The 21,699-nt window shown below is 37.7% G+C and overlaps 1 protein-coding gene across 2 annotated transcripts in view; it reads right to left on the bottom strand.

Moving 5' to 3' along the window:
• Positions 1 to 924: 924 nt before the first annotated feature.
• The window catches only part of atg5 (ATG5 autophagy related 5 homolog (S. cerevisiae)), a 49,203-nt gene continuing 28,428 nt past the window's right edge, over positions 925 to 21,699 (bottom strand). For both annotated transcript variants that reach the window (XM_085365850.1, XM_085365851.1), the window contains exon 8: positions 925 to 2,590. In XM_085365850.1, the coding sequence (XP_085221976.1) occupies positions 2,454 to 2,590 (137 nt within the window). In that variant the 3' untranslated portion in view covers positions 925 to 2,453. The remainder of the gene's footprint in view (positions 2,591 to 21,699) is intronic.

Below are 21,699 nucleotides of genomic sequence, written 5' to 3'. Positions count from 1 at the left end.
TGCTTGACCGCTTAGCCTGATTGGTAATCTGGTAAGTATAGCCAGAGAAAGGAAAGATATCCTGCACATGAGGAACTTATTTTGTGCTCTACACTCTCTCATTGCAAAAAAAAAAAGAAAAAAAAAAAAGAGTTCAAACTGTTTCACATGAACAGACATAAGAAGTTTGATAGGAAGTCGTATTTTTTTGCCATTTTAACTTCCTTACTCGTATTCATAGTTTTCAGTCACTTGACTGTCTCACCACGCTGGCAGGCAAAACATTACTTTATCATAATGGGCCATAGTGGAAAGTCAGTAGTGCTGCAGGAAAAAGTGTTCGGGTTTTTACCACCTATCTCAAGCCAAGACTACTTGGATCATCTCCCCATGGAGGAAAAACGAAGATATGAAGAGAAACTACAAGTGTTGGGGACTAATTCTGCCCCAGCAGGTTTATCCAAGTTCCTGTAAGTGGTGACGTCTCTCCCAGAGCTCCAGTTCAGCAACATCTATGTGAATCTTGTAGAGAATGCTCACCTTACACTGTTGCCAGAGCGAAAGCTTTCAAAGTATGGAGAGCTGCATGTATTTTCAATCTGGTTGAGTAAATAACGCCACATGTATGAAGTGAAGAACAAGAAAATTATCACATATTATAAAATAATGTTGTTTTATGAGGGTTGAGCAAGTATTTTTGCAATGCCATGTAAATCATTCCTACAGGTTCGCTGTGGAGAAACTCTGAGTGGGTATGTCCCTCTAGCTATGACATCACATGAAACCTACTTCCGTACAGAGCCTTTAAATACATATAGAAGATTTCAGTTTGATTTTAAATCAGTATGGATTAACAATGTCAGATTGATTTTTAATGGCAATTTATTTCACTGTGAACAGTAAAAATCACAATCAAAACAAACAAAAGAAAGTCAAGATGCCGATACGAGAGAGAAACATGGCAACATTTTACAAACTCATCTAGTCATTGCATTCCTCAGCTACTGCCATTATGCTGTAAAAGAAATGCTGCCCACTATTGCCAATTCTTTGTGTCAACAAACAAAATTATTTAAAGCATATGTAGAACATGTAAAACCACCACTGCCCCCAACAGACTGCAGACTTAGTGCTAAGTACGCCTGCCGTCTCATTATCTCAGCTGAGTTCTTTAAATGAAACAAAACCAGATGCTCATTTAAGTTTGGCAGTGAAGAAAAGACGCTCTTGCCAAATCTGACAAAAACAGACAGTAAAAACAGCTAAAGAGTGTTGTACTGATGGAAAGATATCAACACCTGCTATTGAAAACACATGTGGATTTTTTTCCCCATGAGTCTCTCAGTAAATGCTTTAGCCTCATTAGTAGCTACGTGATTTTTGAATGTTAACTCTGTGAAAATTCAACATCTCCATTGTTTTTTTAGTAGTAAAAACAGGCTTTTACCATGCCACCATGTCATTTTTAGTTTATGGACATTTGGTTTTGAGCGTTGCAGATTCCCACCATCCACTGGGCAACAAATCTAAAAAATTAAAGACCTTAAGTTGTGCAAAGGCAGTTTTTTTTCTCTGCCAACAAACAAACAAACAAAAAAAGGAATTTCATAATTTTAAAATCAAAGCTACAATTTAATGCTAATTCATCAACAGTACAGAAACACTTTGGACATTCTGATTGCTAAGTTGCTTTTGCAAATAACTCAAAATTCAATGGTAAACAGTCAGCCCAAAACACCTCCTGGGTATGCTGAGATCAGTGAATTATGTCAGTCACTGCTGCCAAAACTCCAAATCAGTTTATCCTCTTTTTATTCAAGCCCACTTTGTCAAATGAATCCGTATTTTTAACCAACAAAAGGTTGTGATGTGAGCTTAAAGTGACTTCATGTGCACACGTCCACACATTGATGAGAGGACAATAAGGATAAAGATGATAATGTGCAGTAAATAAGGCAACTTCAGCAGGATTTGATACACCGCTCCCCAAACTAGAAACAACTCCATTTCCCTGTCTACAGACAAGTTACCGACAAGACAAGGAGGAAGATGTGTGCCAGATTTGTGAAACAAAGGATTCGTTCACCTCCTCTTCTCCCATTGAGATGTTTGCTTGTTCAGAGAGGAGTGGAAGGAGAAGACGTGGGAAAAGAATAAAAAAGAAAAGAAAAAAAGAACGAGATCCTTTGCTCATTCAACTCTTGCTTCTCCTTGTAGGAGAGGAGAAAGTTCTTTCCTTTTTTAAACAAGTTTTTGAGGGGGAAAGAGGAAGAGCAGTAGTAATTTTAAGAGGATATAAATATATATAGATAAGCTGGAAAAGGGTTAGTAAATATCCCCTTTTGCATCCTTTGCATCCTCCTTCTCATTAAAGAGTTCTGTTACGTTAAGGTTTCCACCAAAAGAAAACGCTGGTCAACTGGCTGGCCAGTGTCTTATCACAGTGACAGTACATTGCAGGAGCAGAAGTGGCCTCAATCACTCGGAGTGGGAACAACACAGATGTGCAGGAAGTTGTCAGGATGGCTAAGGTGTTCGCTGAGCCACTGCAGAGGCGTCTCCAGCAGCGGCTCGATGCCGTGGATCACCACCTGATAACGTTTCTGCTCACCTAGATGGAGTGAGAGGGGACAGTTAGTAAATACCATCAGTTATTTAAAAGTACAAATTTACAATATGTTCTTTTCTCAGTGCTGGTTTTCCAAACTCAGTGTTTAATCTGCCGTTGTTCCTGTAATATACAATTACACTCCCAAAAGAATGCAAAGTATTTCAATCACAATTACACAAATATTGAAAGATTCTTTGACCAAAAAAACCCAACAAAAAACCCAATACACAAAACAGTGATAACTAATTAAGTTAACTGGCAACGGACCAGTAGGTCTAAATTGAAAAGCGCATCCAAGCGAGTAAAATAGTTCATCAATCTGTAAAAACTATACAGGAAAACAGTTCAGAATAGCTTTTTCCCCCCAATGTGGCATTGCAGGTTAAGGGATTGCACATTTTTATCATGAAAGGATTCAGAGAATATGGAAAGATCACAGCATGCAAGCAACTAGGTCCCAGAAGAAATACTAAATAGATGTGATTCTTAGGCCTTGAGGATGCACTGCACAAAGAAATGACAGGTTTCTGTAAAGGAAACCACTGCGATGGCACAGGAACCCTTCTGAAAGCCACAGTCAATGAAGTTGTTATGCAAATTAAACTAATATACCCGAGATCCAGAAACTCCTGAGTCATTAACATTAAGACGAACCGAAGTGTAAAGGTGTAAAGGTGTCTTGTTATGTGAGCAATAGAATCAAGAACGCCGCAGGGCAAAAAACCAGTGTTGATGATGGTAAGCGGAAGCACTGGTGCACAACAATGTGGGTAAGTTGCACATTCGTGCAGTCCCAATAATGCTCAACAGGTTTTGCTGGCATCCAGTCCAACATGTTTTTGCTTGTTAACAGCAAGAAAATGCTAAACCACTGTTTCCACACATCACACATCAACAGCATGGCTTACAGTAAAAGAGGCTGCCTGATAAACTGTCTGCAGTTTAACTCTGAACAAAACGGGTGCCGATATAAAACAAACAGAGGACATCCCAAAAGACTGGGAAAGTGCTGCATAAATTAATGAACAGGAGGAAAAAACAAAGGAAGAAAAACATCATGTGACAATTTAAAAGCAGAAAGGAGAGAAAGAGAGATGAAAAAAATGAAATAACGTGAGAAAGTCAGAGTAGAGAAAAGAAAAGACAACGGTGTCAAAAAGAAACAAGATAAAAGCACAAAGACTAGGAAGTAATGCAGGAGAAGCAGGAAAAGAGATGCTAACATGAGGTGAGAGAGACCACATCAGATAGTACAGTAATACCACTGGTGTGGTGGATGAGAGAGAGAAAGAAGAGAGAAAGTATGAGTGGAAATGTGAGTGTGTGTTCAGTTAAAAAGCAAAGTGGCAGTTTATTGTTTTTGTTAACCTGTCACAGGATTCGAATTTTAAACTTTCACTCTGACAGTGCGTGGTGAGTGAGAGTCAGCGTCCTTTGGTAACGCCCATCCCTCAAAGGACCACGACTAAAAACACAAAAAAACGAACGTTATGAGAAACAACTTCCTCGACCTTTTCAACTTGCGGAGGTCAGATCGTTCGTCGAGTGTACATTTCTAAAGATTAAATGACAACTTTTAATCTGTAAACTCCTCTAGTTTAACCAATGATCTCTTTATCAGCAGTGGCATGATGTCCTCTGAAGGAGCTCTGTCAAGTCTGAAGAAATGAGGTGTGAATTTGGAAAATTATTTCATTTTAATATGGGAAATTAAGAATAAAACTCCTTTAGCAATTACAAGCACTAGCTTTTTCCTTTCATCTAAACTACCTCAATGTCATAAAATTAAAAATGGTACAAAAATAAGAAAAGATAATCATGGTAACACAAGAGCAATGAACAGGAGACCACGCCAAGATGACCATCCTTATTACTACTTTTAGCTGTACTTAATACTAAGGCCTTAATAATTAGTACATTTTATATTCTTTCCAACAATTTTTAAGACACAATTACATTTGTTTTAACAGGTTTTAAAATGTTAAAAAATTTCTGAATTTTTATAGATTTATGCAAGTACAGACTTATCCAAGTAGTGTTTGGACGCATGCATACAGCAGCTCAGACTCATTTCAAGCCTCAGACATATTTCTGAAGACCAGAAATGTTTAGAAAAAAAGTATGCACGCATATTTTCTACCACTGAGCTTTAATGATAATCTCTTCTTAGAGTAAGGAACTGACCTCTAGTTTTAATATAATAAATTACAAAATCATTACATTTTTGTAATGTGCAGGGCAGTTTATATAAAGCAACTCAAATTATGTTATCTGTTCATATTTTAATTTCATTAAAGTCATAAATATTCTGACTTCTCTGACCAATAATTCCTTCCTGACTGATATTCATGCTTCAAGACATATTTTTGCAGTGAGCAGGCCAGAAGGTGACAAACCTTTTAATTGGCCATAAAACAGAAACTATGTTTAATATGTCAATTAACATAAAAACAGTCACAATTTTTTGGTCCAGTTCATCGTACAGGCAGAAATGACACTGCAATTCTTTTAGTTTAGATTTGAAATTTTAAACGTGAACTTATTTTTGAGAAACCGTTTTTGAGCTTTTTACCATTTGTACTTTGCGTTTGTCTTTGCGTGAGAAAGGCAGACAGTGATTGCCCTTTTCCTGTCTATCACTGTTGTCCTCACACACACACACACACACACACACACACACACACACACACACACACTGTTGTCCTCACACACACACACACACACACACACACACACACACACACACATACACACACACACACTGTTGTCCTCATTCAGTTCCACGTAATATCAGGAGGACGGTTAAGACAGAGCGTTAACTGCCGGTCTGAGAAGCAACTCCACCCCACACCTGCTGACTTACTGGCAAACAGAAACATGCAATAAGTTAAAATGAAAAAGCAATGCAAGTTCTCAGCAAAGGTTTGCTTCTGAAGATGGAGGCTGTGCACATTTAGGCCAGACCTGTGAGCTGCCTCTACTGGTGGCAGCTGGAATTTAAATTTAAAAGCTCTTTAACTGCTTTTATGTAATCCAGTATTGGTACTAGTCTTCAAAACAAACCAGAATTGTTTAATCATTATAGCTAAAGTGCTATTTTAGAGTAACGGTTCATAAGATTACCCCAGCTGATGATTAAAAAAAAAAAAAAGAGGAATGGCTTGGCCTCTGCATGCTTATTTTAACTGATGCTATGTGCATGCAGGAAGTCTGGTGAATACAGTTTGTGCATGTGTAAGCATCTAAACAGGACTTTATTTTACAGAAATAAAACTTCTTCTTTTTTTAAGTGTTTTTTCTTTTAAACCTCTGAGCACCTAGAAAAGATGTGAGAGGAAAAAACAAGTTCTAAACAGTGATAACTATTTTGTTGAATTTTTAATTTATTTATGATTTTTCACCATTCATTTCCAGTACAGCTGTTGGTGGAATTAAATTAATTAATGAAATTAATTAATTAATTAAATAAATTAAATAAATTATCTCACAATAGCATTATTAATGCATTTTAAACATAATAAAATATGTTTGAAGACTCAATAAGTGCGAATTTAAAAGGATGTGTTGTTTACACTTCTGGTTAACTGTGCTCAAACCACTTAGCCACAATCTGAAAAAGAAAGAGGATAAAAAAAACAAAACTTTTTGTTCTTTTCTTTTTTAAATGTTATTTCTTCTTTGATGACGGCATTTGAAGAGTCCATACTCTGAAGAAAATCATCTTTGGGTGGAGGTCCATTACTTACAGATGAGCTGTTGAGGAAAAAACAGCTGAACTGAAATGTGTTACAAGGAATTTGAAAAGGAGAAAAATGTTACGCAAAAAAGAAAAAAAAGAAGAAAAAAAAGAAATAGTGAATGTACAGCGTGCAACTAAGAAAGGGCAGCTTTTGGTTTAAACTTTACACAAAATCCTTTTAGTAAGGTCGTATTATGGTCCTACAATGCACAATCCTCTCCATAGTGTCATCTATGAGCAGCAAATCTTTAATGTGTTAAAATATAAACCAAAAAAACAATGAACCTGTGAAAATCGCCAGAGGCTGAAATTGATCATTCTGAATCTGCATTCATTTGTACTGTGAACAGTGAAACAAAGTACATAATTGTGACACCGTGTTAGGGGGGTGGGGAGCAATGATTAACTAACTATTTGGCAATAATGTCCCAAAAAAAAAATTCATGAGAAAAAGTGCAATTTAGTTCAAAAGCACAGAAAGTAAAAGGTGAGATGCTGCTTAAGTGACAGCAAGAGTGAAAACACACTTTCCCTGGTTCACTCATTTAATCGCGCTCTCTCTCTCTGCTTTACACGCACTCACAGACACAGACACACACACGCCTACACACACACACACACACAACACATTTCTGGGTGGTATTTCTTAACCATCACTAACCTTTACCCCTTGCCTGGCAACAGAAAGGCAGATGGGGGCGGAGGAGGCGTATTATCACAGTATCACTATGAGAAATCGGGGAAATTTGCAATGGGCCACACCCCCCAAAAACTCTCATACATCCATACACTACTCAAACACATAAATATTACTTTAGATCATCACTTTAACCACCTGCACCCAAATTAGTCAGACGAATGTGTGCAGTGTCACGCTAAAACCCACACAAATTCATACAGTATTTGGGAAACACATGAGAAAAAAAGCAGGAAAAGGCAAACCGAATTGCCAGTAAGGTCAGCCTGGGTTGATGACTTTGTCTGCAAAAAACACATCGAACATCTGCACCACTGGAACAGCTGACACATGTTAAGCCAAAAACAATTGACACAGTTAATTAAAACAAGCTTTTTTCCTTTGAACCACAGAAACATATCATATTCGTGTTATATGAGAAGGAAATAGAGAAATAGAGATAGCGCATATGTAACCTACTTAATCCTTAACTTTCTAAGATGACTTAAGGTCATCAAAATACAGCAAAAGACTGTCAAAGGAATTGAACTTTGTAGAGTGCTAAAATAGCCTTTAACCACCAGGACATTGTCAAAGCAAGTAAAATTACCTTTTGTCCCTAACATTCTTGCTCATCAAGTTCATTTTATTATGTGCATGAAGTACTACTTATCCTCACAACTCTCACCAGCCAACCCGTGTAATCTCCTTGTGATCGGTATATGGCCGTGGCAGCATGAGCAACCTCTGGGTGACCGGCTGATCACCATAATTAATTACAATCAGTTGCCAAAAGCAAAAAAAATTCAATGCAATCACCGGACAACCACTGATTTTTTTATTTTTTTTTAAACTACTAACCAGGAGGTTGCCATCCTATTTGTAATCTAGTATGACAGAGCCATAAGAAAGCATTTAGTGACTCAGATGATGCCATAAGGATTATGGAATGGACCATAATTAATAAAGAGCTCTTTAAAATCCAAATTAAATGCCACAATCATCTTTTTTCCAACCAGTATGCACTTTTTACACATTTATAACCAGTGTAGAAAAACTAGTTAATCATGCATTTCTTTAGATTTGGAGAGGAAGTCGGAGTACTGAGGAAACCCACGCAGGCACACGGAAAACATGTGAACTCCAAACAGAAAGGCACCAGCCGACCAGGAGTTTCAAACCCAGAGGCTTCTCGCTGTGAGGCGCTAGTAGTAAACCACTGAAAAAAACATGGGTATTTACCAGGAAAGCATATAAAACGGAGGTGTTATGAAAGACACACAATGTGAACTCTGAACTAGAGCGGGGTAGAAAATGAGTTTCTAAGATGGGCTGACACATTTTTACAGTTTATATTATTACAGCTTGATAATATATTATCATATTTTTTTCTGAGAGCCGTGCCAGCGTCTGTATGCCTCTTCTCGTACTACCCTGTCTGACTCACACCCCGCCCCCACACACCCTCTCAATCTCAAGGTTGCTCTCAAAGTTCCCTTGCAGCACAAAGGAGCACAACACAGGTATAGTGGTAAATAACATTTGAATATTGAAATTGGAATTTAACTTGATGTTAAAAATGCATGTGTGCCAATATGGATGCATACATAGTTTTACATAAGTTTTGCATAGTTTGTTGATTTGTAGAAACATGCAACTCCATTTACCTCGCAGAAAATGGAGTTGCTGGTTACCACTGTGAGGCTGTGGCATTTTAGCAGGTTAGTTTGGTTCCTGCTTAACATTTTGAAACACCACAGTAAGACACACAAGCTAGGAAAATGAAGTCGTGGTAAAACCAGCAACTCTTACGCTCTCTCTCATGAGAGCAAGACCAAGTTACTTGTCATGAACTGCTGAGTGAAGCAAAAGGTGAAATGAGTTTATTTGTGAGGTAAAGACCATTAAAAAGGGTAAGAATGGGTTGTCCACAATGTCTTGTTAGAAAGAAATCCCTTCAAACTGAGGTTAAATGACCCATGAGCAAGCATTCTGGCAGTGACACAAACAACAACACTAACCTGTTTTTTTAATGCCAAGAAAAAAGGTGGTTATATTCAAGATGGAGAGTTTGATTCCCCCTCAAGCAACCAGAAGTACAGGTATAACCGTCAGAAGATGTGTCACGTACAGAAAAAAAAAAAACAATGCTGAGGAATATCGTACAGGAATAGAGATTTAAAAGTGATGTTTTCCCGATTTGACTAATACAGTTCTGTGAATCATTCGTGTGACAGCTCTGACCATTAACACCGGGAAAAGATCTTTTTGAAGCCAGCTGACAAGAATTAACACGCAGATCTAGTCATCAATATCCAGCAGCTCTACTGCTAAGTAATAAATCACCTGCTTTTTTTCCCTGTCATCAGCATTTTAAATTGTATAATTAAACTACATTACTATGCTGTAGTGTGCAATTCCAGCTTCTGATTTTCATAAGTACTTTTTACAGACAAGAAGATAACAATCCATTATTTCAGTATTTTTGGAAAAATATGTTTGGAAAAATGTTTTGTCCAAAGGACAAAAAAAATCCAAGAAACGTAATCAGTGATGATTGTAAATATCTTTAAATCTCTGTAGTGGAAGTTGCTTAGTGGAAGATTTTCCATGTCCAGAAATCATGACCACACCTGCTAAAAAGACCAAACAGAGCTTATGGTTTAATAGTAAGTGCTCAGTTGGCTCACTCCAAATCCAAATCAGTTCATTAATAATAACTCGTTTACACAGCAAATAAACAGTCTAATCTATATGGAAAAAAAAAAAAAAAAAAAAAAAAAAAAAAAAAAGTAATTTGTTTGCTGACATACACACACACCCTGTGGTTGAGTAGTACCCAACTGCTGGCCAAGAGAACATGTTTTGTCAACCAAGCGCGGCCAAAGACTATTTAGAAAGACCGCAATGCTGCAGTCTCCTCACAGCAAACAGCGGCTGACTGCATGACTGGCAGCTGGTCAGACTTTCTGGCTGACAGAATGAATTACTAATGACTAACTGGTGGATAAAAATGACTACCTAGCTACTGAATGAAAGCTGGCGAGTCCAACTCTCCACATGGAAACACTTTCTGTGAGTATTACGGAAATCTTACTGATGTACTGAAGTATGCATGCAGGAATTTCGTCTAAGTTACAGTACATATAAATACAATAACTGAAAAATGCCTTGACAGTCACCACACAAAGATCGCTGTGTGACTATTTAAAGAAGGTTCAGTATAGTGCACGCTCATGGACACTTTATTAGGTATACCTGTGTCAAAATGCCTTGTTGGTGTCAGAGGTCAGAGGCCCGTCTGCTTTGGGCAGTGCTCATTGCATACAATGGTACTACTACTACTACATTTGCTTAACAAGTTCACCTATTGAATCCTTGAAAACGAAGACACAAATCCTTTGGGGGTGACATAAGGTGAACACCACAGCTTTGCCTCAACATTGTTGCTCATGTACCCATGATCTGATGGCTGCTTCCAGCAAGATGAAACACGATGTCACAAAGGTCAAATAATGTCAAACGGGTTTCTTGAACATGATTATTAAAATGGCTTCCACAGTCACCAGATTTCAGTCCAATGGAGTATCTTTAGGATGTGGTGGAACGGGAGATTCACATCTTAGATGTGTAGCCAAAAAATCTGCAGTAAATGTGGGATGTTAATATTATGAAAAAAACTAGGGCAGTTATAAAGACAAAAGGGTGTCCAAACCTGTACTAGCGAGGTGTACCTAATAAAGTGGCCTCTGATTACATGTTTGAAGAAAAGTCATCATGTAATGTTACTGTCTGACACATTTTAATACACCGTTAATAATTTGTTATTCATTTCATTTATGTCATGAAATTTTCACAGTCTGGAAGATTCAAAGATTCATGTATATTCTGAAAATAGGATAGTAATTAAAAACAAAGGTGTACGCAAATAAAATGACCTAATGTTCTGATGAAGGCTGCAAGGCTGAAATATTAACATGTCCGTTGACATGGCCAAAATAAATTGGTGAAACTGATTTTCATTAGGTTTTGTAAAGATGCTATCCATTTTCTTTTTAGGTATTCAACATTGTACCTATATGATTTGGGTTTAGCACCACAGATTGTATATAAAATTTACAATACAGTGGAACCCTGACTTACGAAAATCTTCGACTTCCGAAAGACCCTCGGGAACGAATTAATTTCGTAAGTCGAAGCACCCATTGCGCCTTTTGAGTGAACAATAGGCTAAAGGCTAATTGCTAACTGCAACAACAATACGTCATTCAAGTGGAACAGTGAAGCGCATGTACGAAAGCCAAGGGGGTTGTCACATGATTCGTAAGGCATTGTGGGCATTGTAGGCATTCTGGGCTCAGCTAATCAGAGCCAGCGGCTTTCATTACGCGGGCATTTTGCAGTAACGCGGGCAGAAATATTGCCGTTAAGTGCCTTCGTAACTTGAATTTTTCGTTAAATGGGGTATTCGTAAGACGGGGTTCCACTATATGTAGAAAAATATTGCTTAAAACATTTTATTGGATCTTACTGTGAACTTTTGATTTAGCAAATTATTTCTTTAAACTATCATTCTAACAGCTTTTAACTTCTGCTCAGTCATATGGGTATATGAAGCCCCTGTACATAATAGAAATAAAGTAGGCAGTATTTTAGATAATGACCCTGAATGCTAGAGTTTCAATATCTTTTTTCTACAAAACCACTGACCTTTGATAAAAGCTATGGTTTTCATATGTTAACCGTTAACCTGCAGCAGCACAAGAACTGTGATTAGAAAAAATGCGAAATAATATATCTTAATCATAAGTGTCTTGATAGAAATTAATCATCTTTACCACACACTGAGCTTCTGAAAACACTGTGCTAGAGACACATTTGAGTCAGAAACAAAAACACTCCATCCACATTATGTTTTGTGGACTGAGCTTTTATTTGTTTAATGTACAGAAAATACAAACTTAATTTTAGCCCATACATGTAAAACTGACTTGACTTTTGAATTAATGCAACCGTAGCATTACATAAACTGGTCGGCAACACTACAAAAGTTTTAGGACATTTTGATTACCACTTTAAATATAAAACAAGCACAAACTTGCAATCACATTAAACATTATCTCTGTTTAAAATCTGCAATAAGGTGGTTGAGTTTATTAACATCACTGTATTGTGATTACTGCAATGAAAATATCAGTCCTAAATGATATCCCATTATCCATAGTTTATAACTTCTTTGACAAATCAAATTAAATGTGATTGTATATTTAAAAATAGACTGAGAAATATCCATTTAGAATAAGTTACTGTAACCCTATCTCAAGGAGTTTAGTGCCGTGGTTTTGCAAACGAAACCCGTCCCTACCGAGTTTACATTTTTGTTAAACGTATCACTCATACTCATACTTCAGTGACCTGAAGTGGCTACTTTTACTTATGGTGGCAGTGTTGCTGGTCTGCAGCATTCAGATGTGTATTAACACAATGAAAAGACATGGTCTTAGAGAAGCAATTGTTGCTGTCCATCAGTGGGGTTATAACAGATCACACAATTTGAAGTTTGTTACCCTATAGTGAAAAAGTCCCACAAAGCTGGTTTTGTTCATCTGGATGCAGCATTTTCAGTGAGAGGAACGCTATATCACACTTCTAAGTGACTTCCTCAGTCTCAGCTGACAGCAGGTTTCCCCAAAGTTATACACGGTACAGTTGCACATCAACTGAAACTAGTGCCGTTACCTAACAATGAGCCATGAGCTCAGTTTCATGATCATAAATATGCAGATTCTCATGATCACTGTTCAATGACCATGAGAATTCTCTGTTAAGCAATGGTGCTAGTTTTAAATGTTGTGCAACGATGCTATTTATGAGGCTGGGGAAAGCTGCAGTCAGCTGACACTAAGTCACTTGAATGAGTGATGAAACATTTCTCTTACTGATAACACCGTTTATAGAGAAACCAAATTGACTTTCTAGGATTTTCTGACCTTGGTTATTTAGCAAAAATCTAGCTATAAAGTGACAAAGATGAAAGAGAACTTTGCAAAAAAAAAAAAAAAAAAAAAAACCCACCCAAAAACAAGACAGAGCTACATTTCAGACTTTAGAGGCCTCAGTTAACATGTTAAATCCTGTAATTCATGACAGTCAAATCATGAAAAGGAATGAACAAGTGTGGCTTATTTGGCAGCATTGCCAGGGGAATGCCCCACAGGACCTGCGCACCTTGCAGTGTAAACCATTGAGTAAACCATGGACTCTTCTGTATACCAAAGGATTCTTGGGTCAACTGCGGGGCCGTCTACAACTAAAACTTGCCAAAAATCATGCAACAGAAAAATAATCCAAAGCATACCAATAAATATACATAACAACCAAAAAAACGAAGAAATAATATGTTGTAATAGCCTGAACTCCAGACCTCAGCTGGGTTGCTTGAGCAATTTTGACTCAGACAGTCAGAAATATTATAATTCTGATAATTTATCAGTACATATGCATATTTTTATATCAATGTATAAATACAAAGCTGACACTTGTGAGACTTTAGAGGTGTGAGCATCACGGCAGATGCCTTTGTGTCAAAGTATCTGAGGATAAAACACAGAAAAGCATGAAGGAGATTTTCCTGGTCTGGCTTTTTATAGCAGATAACTGTGTTAAAAATATTCTGCAGTAGATCAAAAATGGAAGAAAACATGAATCGACATATGAACATTAACTGATGCTGCTGAAGTGAAGCAGGGCAAAGTTATAAAGCTAAGCATTTTGCAATTTGGGATAATTTGTAAAGGTTTACATATCTTCGATACTGAACAGCATAAAGCCTTTCTTGTGGGAGGTCATTAAAAAAACAAAACAAAAACAGCAGCATAATGGTGGAAGTGTGATTTTATTATGGTGGAAGCAAAACAGCAAAAGTAAGAGGGAATTAATGACAATGTTTATCAAATGTGAAGTGTAGTTTTAGCTGGTTCACTGAATTTGGGTCAGAGAGTGACAAAACCTCCAGCATCAGAATCTGTGAGATGTTGGCTTTCAGCCCCAATGGCGTGTCTGTGTACGTAAACGATCCGTGTTTTGTGTTTACGTCTTTTACCTGCTCTCATTTGCTGTTTTAGCTGTTTGGTGGTTGTTGAAATAGTTTTGTGAGCTTTAACCTGAGATTCTGGCGTTTCTGGGAAAATACATTTAGATTTAAAAATCGATTCAGGATTCAATACATCGATATCATTTTATTCAAGCTAAAAAAAAATTTATCGTAAAATCTATTTTAATTAAAATGCTGATGCAGGACCTCAAGAGAGCAGTGCATATAACCCGATCATATTGTCCACAATAATAAAAGTATTCATTTTCACGTGATGTAAAAGTGTTAACAATTTAAGTAAAGTTATCAGTGATATAATGATTCTGTGTATCTACTTTTGCACAAACAACAAGACAAAACCAGACATGTTTGAGAATGAAAGCGATGTGTCAGCCTGTGATGATTGTTAATTAGAAGTGAGCTTCTTGAGCCTCTGACAAAGCACAATACTCTGAAAGATATGCAAAGAAAGTGTTGCCACTACAGGTGTAAACAACAAATTTGTTTCAACAGATGGCAAAGACTCAACATCAAGTACAACCAGATTATGTGGGAGGAGTATGGTATCATATTTATGTTAATAATTCCATAGAAGAGACGCTAGAAGCTGGTGATGTGCAGCCCAAATGTAAGCAAATGACTCAACAGACCATTACTGGAGAGCTCATAAATTATCACTTCATATGACAGTAAGAACAAACTGTAGCTGGAAATTAATCACGAAATTACACGGTAGAAAAGCAGCTGATTAAAGAGCTCAATTCAAGTTACAACATTCCAGTTTCAATTTTATTATGTGGCAAATTACTCATTCACACCTGAATGCATGGCAGGTTTGCTAAAAGAAAAAACAGTGCAACTCTTGCATCATTTACTGCTAATACATTTGAAGGGCAGCAGGACCAGTACGTGAGTCAGTGTGCAAGAGTTATTGTTGTTGTTTTGTGTTTTTAATTATATGAAAATCCTACACAGGCTGGTAAAACTAAAGTGTTATTTTATACTTTTACACTTGAAGTTGCAGTGTCTATTGCACCATAATGCTGCTGCTGCTGGTGGTGGCACCTTGTGGTAAAAAATTCACACTTTGAATTGCGTCATCATTGACAGTAAAACTGGAAAGGATGGGTGGAAATTGCCATTCATTTTACAATGTTCACTGTCCACCCCCCGACATAGAGGTCGGCTATTTAGGATGTGTAATACTCTTGAAACATAGTGAGAAACCTACTAAACATTATGTAGATAAGATAAACTATGGCAACCATGAGTAAAAAAACAAGTGTATATGTTATTTCAGAGAAAGTAAAACACATTATTGACTAGCATCTTCCTCGTTATGTGGGAGGGGTGAAGATGGATGTTAACTTTCACCCTCTGAGTGCGTTTACCCATGCTGTGAAGCGTAGCCCTGACATTCTCCCAGTCTTAATGTCACACGATTTATATCATTATATTATCAACAACCCCTTACATTTTATTGAACAAGATGTAAAGGCCCACAAAAACGTGAATGCTTATCAGTATTTTGTGTGAAGATGGGCAACAAACCCCAGCCACTGGACTCTGCCTGGAATGTAGTTACTGGGTCAAGTGGACCCCGGTCACTGCTTGGGTATTTACCTGATTTTTATTCCATTTTGATATTGATACATCTGTGCATTATCCTTTAAAACTGTCAACATAGCTCATTTGTGATTAACAACAATAATACTTGTTACAACAGTAACTTGTTAAAGATAGCCATAATTTTCTGTCAGTAAGTGCTGCTGTTAGTTTACCCGTGTTATCCGTGAATAGTTCACCCCTATTCACGATTAACACAGGAACTTTTTATTTTTGACGTGGCTCTATCATGAGCAGACTTGCACTTAACAAATAAACTATCTAATGATGTGACGTAATCAAAATGCTGATCAAAGGGAAAGTAGTTAAAACTTTTAAGACACTAGAATCTAATGCTAGCTGACATGATGTTACCTTGTAGAGTTATGTTGTTGATTAGCCATCAACAGTCAGCTGTCCAAAGATGGGAGGGTCGCATGACTTATCTGCTGACGATAACTTATTGTGATAATATCAAAATTTAATTAAATATGTTCATATAGGATTTCTTATGTTAGAACCCAAACTTCAGTTCATGAGTGAGACTGAAACAGAAAAGTGATTAAAAAACCCTCTTTCTTGATGCAGAATATAGGGAGATTGTGAGGCAGAAAAAAAGAAGTAGTCATAATTTCTATGTAAACTTTCTGAGTGACAGGATATGATCGCTACCACTTATCACATCCAATATGGTGCCCGTGACATCACGTCCAAAACGTCCATATTGTCAGAAATACTATTATCAATTTCGTTTAAATATAGTGCTGTAATTTTTAGGCTATATTACTATATAATATATAATGAGGCTTACATCAAGTTATTACTGCTAAAAGTGGTTTTACAAGTAACTGAATCATGGTATGTGCCTATTTTCTTTCACAAAGTGCTTGTGCATTTTGTCTTGATTTTTTTAATTAAATAAATAATGACAAGATGCAATATTTTGTTCATGTGTTTTTCATCTGAGCTATGTCTTTTTAACACCTTGTGAAGACTAGACAAAAACAGTCTGAAAGAATTAGGCAAACAAAAACATGGTCTCAATGCAAAATGAATGATATATATCTATACAGGGGGTGCAAATAGCAGCATTGTGTGCTGAAAATTTACTCTGAAAATGTAATAAACATTTATAATAATACAGTATTTTGTTAGCTCCTCTTATTCATAAATGCATATTTAAGACTCTTTAAGGATGTGGAAAAACCTTGTACATGACAAAATTTTAACATCACCGATCCTACCAGCACAAGCAGTGCATTCATGTTTCCATTTGCTTAAGGTGTACAAGGCAATAGAAATTTTTATCAAAACATTCACATGCATCGCAGTCTTTTACAGTAAAGCTGTACGGATAGAATTAGAAAGCAGAAGATCTCAGCTGACCACATTTTAATCAACAATAGAAAGAGTCATCAAGCAGGCTTTCAAGCCATTCTGAATTCCCCTGTCTGGTGCACATCTCAGACGCCCCCGCACATGAACCATAACCCACTATATCTGCTGTATCAAAACAGCCACTGAAACCTACACTTCCCCTCGAGCCTCCGAACCAAGCCGAACCGTATGGGGAAGCCTGCCAATAGTGAGTGGGCTGTACCAAATATGTTACTGAAATGGGTGAACGTGGGAGGAGGAAAGAGGGTGCGCTGAGAGATCGCTGTGTGGATTTGTCACTCAAATAAGAGGGGGGTTGGTCAGGGTGGGGCTGTGGGGGCTATGATGAGGTAGGGGTTTTCCTACGATTATTCATGGACAATAATCAATGCAAGGGTTTTTCATGATTGTGCTCGCCTCCGATAAAAACCTGCAACTTCGCTTACAAGAACTGTCTGTCAAACACATGTCATGTGTGGGCAGCGTCACCCTTCAGGCTGTGATTTCTGTGGCAAATCTAAGCTAAATTCCTAACAAAAGCTTGCTCAGTAACACACCTGGTAGCAAAAAAAGAAAAAAAAAAACCTAAATAGATGAGACAGCTTCAGCACACGTCAGTGTTGACCGCTGCTTACAGGAAAATGTTGCTTTGGGTTTGTTTCCCGCAGTGTGGAGGGAACGAAAGCCTAACGGCAAATCAGGCTTTTCGGCCACCACAGAGAATGATTTGGGAATCCCCTCTTTGTATGTCTTAATTCAAGCCACCTCCATTTGTTTGCTACAACTGGTTTCTGGATCCTAGCAGGGTCAGCACCAATCCTCTCTCAGACATAACAGAGGAGGAGTTTGTTTGAAAAACCCTTGTTATTTGATGTTTGAAAGATCACACAGATGTAGAGCACCCCAGATTTTCTTTTTGTTCGAGTGCCGGCATAAAAAGAGAAAGGTTCTCTGAACTCTTCAAGAATAGTACCAGCAAACCCCCTCCCCCCAAACATCACCACCCCACCCAGTCGCTGAACACAAGTCCCGGTCTCACTAATCCAAACATGCCGCCATAATCCCTGGCTATCACCCAACTCATCTAGCAGCCAAGGAAGACGTGGAAACCAAACAAACGACAAGAGACAAAAGGCCACTTTCACCTTGATCAAGAAGGCAGGCTGGCGGACCCCTCTGGGAGGGAGGAGAGCAAAGAAAAGCAGATTTAACGTCAAAGACATGAAAGACATCGAAAGCAGACAGGGAAGATGAAGACTACACCTGAGATAGAGATAGATGATCAAAGAGGAAAAATGAGCCTTAGATCAGGAAAACTATACAGACAGAAAAACAAAAAGCAAAGCAGAACAAGGAAGAAGATTTATCTGCCACTACTTCCATTCTTCAAACAGTCAAAAAAGCAAACCTTAAAATATGGCAATGACTACAATGCATATAAAATGAACTTCTAACAACTTTCTTAAACTGTGACGGAAACTATGACAGCTGTTACGGTGCAGTACAGAGATGCCGCGTCTTGGCTGGATTTCACTGAAACCAAAGACATTGTACTTGCCGAGTTTCAAGCCTCTAAAGGCTGTGAAACTATGACAACACAAAAGACACGCACTGTACAAGGACAGATTATGATTTCTGAATTACTTTTTCACTTAAAGCTTTAGTTATTAATACTAGGTCAGGAGAATTTCTTGGTAATCCAGAGACTCTGTTAGACAACAAATGACAAGTGCACACCATCCACTTTTGTCATTCTCTGTTACAATTCATAATCTGCCACAGAAACGCAGTGCGCTACCCTACAGCTACACTACAACACTATCCAATCTTAAAACTCTAAGAACTCATACAACTCATGATTCTGGCCGCTGACTTTAGGGGTTGTTGCAGCAGATCATCTGTACCCATAGCAGCCTGTCCCTAGCATGCTCCACCAACTAACATGTTCTCCTTCACTGGTTCTCTGCATCAACAAATCTTCTCTGTGGCATTTTTCTATTCCTAATGCCTGGCAGCTCCATATTCAGCATCCTTTACTTTATACATTCTTCCATCCTCTATACAAGTTCAAACGGTCTCAGCCCTGCCTCTCTTACTTTGTCTCCAAACTGCTCCACTTATGCTGTTCCTCTGATATAGTGATTTCAATTCCTGTCCATGCTGGGTGCTCCAAACAATATATTTTACCATATTGCTGCTAAGGCCCCAACACCATATTTTTGGCTCTGGAACGTAAAGTTAATGGCTATGCTCTGTAGCAGGTAGGGCGCTACCTCTCTATCTCCAATATTTACTTACTTTTAAGTCTGCTTTTGGGCTTAACCAACTCTTAAAGTAAATATCTTGTGCTTTGAGTTTTCCCATTTACTGATAAGTGGGTAATGTACAATGGATGTTAAAGGCTTTGTTCAAATGGGCTTTGAGGCTATAGAGGGGTGAGGGTAAACCAAAACAGTGAAGAAGCCGGCATCACACCCTAAACCCTTCGCACCATTTTTGTCGACATATACTAAAAAGCACTACTCTATTGTTTTATTTGAATTATTTTTGAGTGTACTAGCTGCAAAAGATGTGTTTTGTGTGCTGTGTTATTTGTTGTATAGAATTGGAAAAAAATCTAACATCTTGGGTTACTTTGATACAAGCAAATCTTGCAGTGGCTTGGTGCCGAAATAAAACTAATTACATACTTTAGGAGATTTAAAATATGATAATAATCAAGCTTTTTAGTGCTATTGTAAAAAATGTTACATTTTCTGTAAATTCTGTGAATCTCAGGCAACTCAACTTGAGTGAAGTGTTTGCAGCTGGGCGTCGTCTACCTGGAGTCGAGTGTTTTGACCGATGCATGAAACTAGGGCTGTTCGATATAACGATGTATATCGGATGACAATATAAAAATGTCGTTTTTCATCGTTTCATTTAAAACTATCTTTTGTTTCGTGGTGTCGCAAAATAAACTGTTTACGGCAATATTTTTTCATGGTTTTGATGGTCACTGCAGTGGCTATATTAATTTGTTAAAGTTCTCTCTTTCTCTTATATTTAATATAACCACACTACAGGCGGACAAGCGCCTGTTTTTATGCGTTGTCGTTAGCAACAACGACGGTAAAACCATCGCATGTCCGCTTGTTTATTTTCCACATAAACCTTTCACAATAAAGCTCAAGATCCTGTTGAGACTTTTCAAAATAAACTGAATCACGTGAAAGAGTATGCAGAGTATTTACTGATGAGAAGAAAAAAAAAGAGCCGTCAGGTGCTAAAAAATAAACCTTAGACTCAAACGTTAGAACAGGCTTTTCCCCGCAGCATGCCGTGTAATAAATACTCACAAAGAAAACGGCGGCCGTTACAACTTATGTCTAAAAATGTAGTTTCATGCATCGGTTAAAACACTCGACTCCAGCTACATGACGCCGAACTGGAAACACTTCACACAAGTCGAGCTGCCCGAGATTCACTGAATTTACAGAAAATGTTAAATTTTTGTGATTTATATCGTTATTGGGACGATAGATGTCTTATATCAGGATATGAGATTTTGGTCATATCGCACAGCCCTACATGAAACTGCATTTTTAGACGTAAGTTGTAACAGCCACCATTTTCTTTGTGAGTATTTATTACACGGCATGCTGCTGGAAAGAGCCTGTTCTAACATTTGAGTCTAAGGTTTATTTTGAGCACCTGACGGCTCTTTTCTGTCCATGTCCCACTTTTCAGAACCAAACCATGTCCATGTCAGAGGTAGCCCGTCGTTTAGAAATAAGGTCCTTGATTTGTTTTGACTGGTCCTTCTGTTTGTCATCATTTCAGTTTATTTTGAAAAACCTCAACAGGATCTTCAGCTTTATTGTGAAAGGTTTATGTAGAAAATAAGTGGACGGCAAACGCTGGGTTTACCGTCACTGTTGCTAACAACAAAGTAAAAACAGTCGCTTGTCGTCCGTAGTTTAGTTATTTTAAATATAAGAGAAAGAGAGAACTTAACAAAAAGTAATAGGTGCATGTGAACATATTGGCCAGATTTTTACTTTTATAGTCATGTTTTTATTTTGGGGGACCTACACGTCCCTAGCTGGCTAGTTTTCTTCAATGACTGCTCTATATCCTTGCGGAAAGCCCTAAATGTAAACAATCAGGGCGAGACAGAAAGAGAGTGAATGTTAAATAGACAGTTAGGCAGACAGAGGGAGAAGGGGGGCTGTTAATGGTTTTGTCTCTTTCATGCAGGTGAGTTTCCTGTGGGTCCTCTGTCCTAACACACTATTGTGTCCTTATCTACTTCCTCTCTCCTCCTGCGCAGACACTGCCTGTTTAGACTGCTGCTGCTCTCTTTCTCCTCCTCTCCTCTTATCTCTTCTTTCATTATTTCCATGCCTCCATCACAGCTGCAAGTAAACTGTGTATGCCACAGGTGAACAAAGCCTTTATACCACACTAGGTGTCATTTTATGTATATGCAACTGGCATTGCTCTTTCAGTTCACTTTATTTAAAAAAAAATAATAATAATAATAATAATAATAATAATTAAAAAAAAGGATAAACATGTTGTTTGTAACTTTTTCCCCAAGTGGTCACTTTACAGAACATAGCCATTATCTTTAGGTT

Source organism: Diplotaxodon limnothrissa, linkage group LG11 (assembly GCF_057381915.1).
Source record: "Diplotaxodon limnothrissa isolate DT_005_m linkage group LG11, D_limnothrissa_male_GT1.1, whole genome shotgun sequence".
Lineage (NCBI taxonomy): Eukaryota > Metazoa > Chordata > Actinopteri > Cichliformes > Cichlidae > Diplotaxodon > Diplotaxodon limnothrissa.
Note: the sequence above shows the minus strand (reverse complement) of the source record. Positions and strands in the feature narration are given on the sequence as shown.